Source organism: Octopus bimaculoides, chromosome 6 (assembly GCF_001194135.2).
Source record: "Octopus bimaculoides isolate UCB-OBI-ISO-001 chromosome 6, ASM119413v2, whole genome shotgun sequence".
Classification (NCBI taxonomy): Eukaryota; Metazoa; Mollusca; class Cephalopoda; order Octopoda; family Octopodidae; genus Octopus; species Octopus bimaculoides.
The window spans coordinates 13,290,995-13,295,001 of record NC_068986.1 but is presented as its reverse complement, the minus strand read 5'-3'; the positions used below and the strand labels follow the sequence as shown (position 1 = coordinate 13,295,001).

Genomic DNA, 4,007 nt, shown 5'->3' with positions numbered 1-4,007 from the left:
TACTTTGGGAATGTGTCTTTCAATATATCCTCGGGCCAAATAAAGCCTTGTGAGTGGATTTGGTAGATGGAAACTGAAAGAAGCCCGTCGTATATATGTGTGTGTCTGTGTTTGCCCACCCCAATCATCACTTGACAACTGATGTTGGTGTGTTTACATCGCCGTAACTTAGCGGTTCAGCAAAAGAAGCCGATAGAATCAGTACTAGGCTTACAAAGAATAAGTCCTGGGGGTCGAATTGTTCGATTAAAGGCAGTGCTCCAGTATAGCCGCAGCCAAATGACTGAAACGAGTAAAAGAATAAATCTGTTTGTATGTTTTTGTGTCTTAATTCCCCCCAAAAACACATACACACCCACCACCACTGCTTGACAACCGGTGTTGGTGTTTTTACCCCCCTGTAACTGATAGAATAAGCACCAGGCTTAAAAAGCAAAAACAAAAAAAAAATAAATAGTGGGGGTCGATTCAGTCAACAAAGAATTCTTCAAAGCAGTGCCCCAGCATGGCCACAGTGAAATGACTGAAACAAGTAAAACATAAAAGATATTGGTTATATTTCTACCATACACAACTTTTCGTTATACAATTCCTAATAATATTTTATTATAGAAAGGCGGTGGGAGCTGACAGAAACATTAGCAGGCCAGGTAAAATGCTTAGCAGTATTACGTTTGTCTTTACGTTCTGAGTTCAAATTCCGCTGAAGTCAAATTTGCCTTTCATCCTTTCGGGGTCGATAAATTAAGTACCAGTTGCGTACTGGGTTTGATCTAATCAACTGGGCCCCCTCCCTAAAAATTTCGGGCCTTGTGCCTAATGTAGAAAAGAATATTTAATTATAGAAATATAACAGGATTTTAGAAATTTCAAATGACTATGAGTAAAATAACACCTGAGGAAAGATGGAATGAAAGGGCTCCACAGGTAAAACAATAATGGTTGAGAACCATTGCTGTATACCATTATAGTCAAGGATGCTTTTAAATTCAGTCAAAATGGAAGCAGCTTATTTTTGTCATCTTACCTTTTTTTAATTTTTTATAATTTTTTTAGTTTTCATGCTTTCTTTCTTTCTTTCTTCCCAGCAAATCTTCGTTTTGAAGTATTTAATGTCGGCAACAAAGTTTTGGTCAGTAAAACAGACATGTTGGAACGAGTTATTTTCTGGACTTGGGTGAACTCTGACATCATTGCTATCATAACAGACTCCACAGTCTACCACTGGGACCTCTGGCAAGGTGAGCATTGCTATTATTAATTGTTTAATTAAGGCGGCGAGCTGGCAGAATCGTTACCACACAGGGCAAAATGCTTAGCGGTATTTTGTCTGCCACTACATTCTGAGTTCAAATTCTGCCAAGCTCAACTTAGTTTTTTATCCTTTTGAAGTTGATTAAATAAGTACCAGTTATGCACTGGAGTCGATGGAATCAACTTAATCCCCTCCCCCCAAGCTGCTTTGTGGAAAAAATTTGAAATCATTATTAATTGTTTAATTGAATTTGCATTGCTTAATTGCTTCTGCATTCTCAAAATTCTATAACATCATGAGAAACCATGCTCTGAGCATCAAGACCAAGATCCATATATGAAGTGTTATGTCCACCTTGTGTTAATGTACGGAAGTGAGGCATGGTCTATAACATCAGGAATGAGAAGGGGCTTGGAGATCTGGGAAATCCGATAACAGTTATAGATGCAAATCTATCTAATTACTTGTCTCCTTCTAAATTCAGGCGTAACTTGGTGATCGGTCGACTTACAACACTGTTGCTTGTCTTGAGTTTACTTGGTAGAGTGTGTTTTACCAACAGATTGGTTGTTTTTAACACATTCACAAATGTTATGTTGGGCTTTGTGTCTGGGCATAATCTGAGAGCTGAATGGATCTGAACCTTCGTTATCCACATGGCTGCCTCTGTATAGTTGTTTGTGTACAATAAAGTCAGGGTGAGCTCTGATTGGCTGTATGCAAATGAGTTCATTACTGGGATCCGGAATCCTCATGGGAAAAAATATTTCACATACAGGACACTTACCCAAGGTGCCACGCAGTTGGATTGAACCTGAAACCACATAGTTGCAAAGTGAACTTCTTAATCACACAACCTGTGCCTATCTTCTCATTTACAAATCACACCCCTAATTTAGTGTTAAACCTTGATACAAAATTTTTTCCCTTTATTGTTTTAGCTTTGCCCCATGTACAACTTGCACCTGCAGTCTTTTCAGTTGAGATCAAGTAAAAATTAGTGCAGCTTATCAAAATAAAGGGATCAAAGGTCCTTCCCAAACCATGGGCCCATAAGGCCAGTTTCCTAGATTCTTTGGTGTATATACTCCCCACCTGAATGGAACACCTGTCCATTGGAGTATTACTCAGTTTTTCCAGCTGAGTGGATTGGAACAACGAGAAATGAAGTATTTTGCTCAAAAGCACAACATGTTGCTTGGTCCAGGAATTGAAACCACAATCTTATGGTAATGAGTGCAACATCCTAATCACTAATCCATGTGCCTCCTGAGACCCCCCTTTGGTCATGACTGACCATGGGATTGCACCTAGAAAGTTACCCTCCCAGGCACAAGTCTGGGCAAGGTTGTTTATGGAAGACCAGCAGTTGCCCATGCATACCAGCCTCCCCTCTCCACGCCACCAGTGTTAACCAAGGGAAAGGCAAAGGGGCCGATACAGCTTGGCACCTGTGACGTCGCAACTCATTTCTACAGTTGAGTAAACTGGAGCAATGTGAAATAAAGTGTCTTGCTGAAGAACACAACACGCAGCTCGGTCCGAGGTTGGAACTCACAACCTCACAATCGTAAGCTTGACACTCTAACCACTGAGCCATGCACCTTCATGTGCCTCCACAATGCAACATATACAGGAGTAAAGGTAATATATGTTAAATTACGAATTAAGAGCAGCTCTTGTAAACATGATTGGTTGCACATACCTAGTGTATGTGTTTCATTTATATTCCAAATTTGCTGCAGGATGGCATATTTGGCACTCAGCGTCATGTGGGGAGCTTTCTTTTGATGGTACCCCACAGGAAATTTAGCATATAAACAAAACACATTCGCTGTGTATGTGCAATCGATAGTATATATTGTTCATAGATAACCAGTCTCTTCCTCGTAGACATTGATGAAACTGTTATGTCATTATATTGTGACCAACAAAGAAAGAACAAATTATATTTCTCATATGATAAAGCTCGCTTCTCAGTTTTTTTTAGCTGAGATCAAAGTGTCGTATATTATAAAATTCTCGTTTAAAGTAGAAGAGAAAAAGAACTTAAAAAGGAGGGAGAAAAAAAATCAATAAATCTGAAATTGTTTTAGATCAATGATTATTAAATTTGATTGGGTCGGGTTAGAGATGGTGAAGTTGTAGCAACACTAGACTGTAGGAAATGATATCCTGGTGAAACTGAATGTTCTGAGTTCAAGTTCTGTTGGAAGCCAGCTTTGCTTTTCATCTCTGTGATATCAAAGAAATAAGTACCAGTTATATCCTGAGGACAACCAGCCACATCACTTCTCATTAGAACGAGCTGCACTGAGTTAACTTAGGGATTGTTTGCAAGTAATGTGGTGACTTTGATTGATGGTTAATTAATATGAAATGGAAATTAAACTATTAACAAAGCAGTGTTTTATAAAATAGAAAACAAACTGAGGTTAACGAGTCGCTTCATTAGTATTAAGATGGAAAATGACAAGATTCATTTAAATTGGCTGCTGTGGCACTAGTATGGGTGCTTCATACGTGCCACCAGCCTGGGTGCCTTTTACATGGCACCAGCACCAGTGCATTTTATGTGGTACCAGCACCAGTGCTTTTTATGTGGTACCAGCACCAGTGATTTTTTATGTGGTACCAGCACCAGTGCTTTTTATGTGGTACCAGCACCAGTGCTTTTTATGTGGTACTAGCACCAGTGCTTTTTATGTGGTACTAGCACCAGTGCTTTTTATGTGGTACCAGCACCAGTGCT

At 39.4% G+C, this 4,007-nt stretch overlaps 1 protein-coding gene across 1 annotated transcript in view; it reads left to right on the top strand.

Moving 5' to 3' along the window:
- LOC106882360 (clathrin heavy chain) overlaps window positions 1–4,007 on the top strand; it is a 138,969-nt gene that overhangs the window by 112,197 nt on the left and 22,765 nt on the right. Inside the window, exon 4 of the mRNA XM_052968621.1 lies at window positions 1,089–1,241. Coding sequence (XP_052824581.1) covers window positions 1,089–1,241 — 153 coding nt within the window. The remainder of the gene's footprint in view (window positions 1–1,088; window positions 1,242–4,007) is intronic.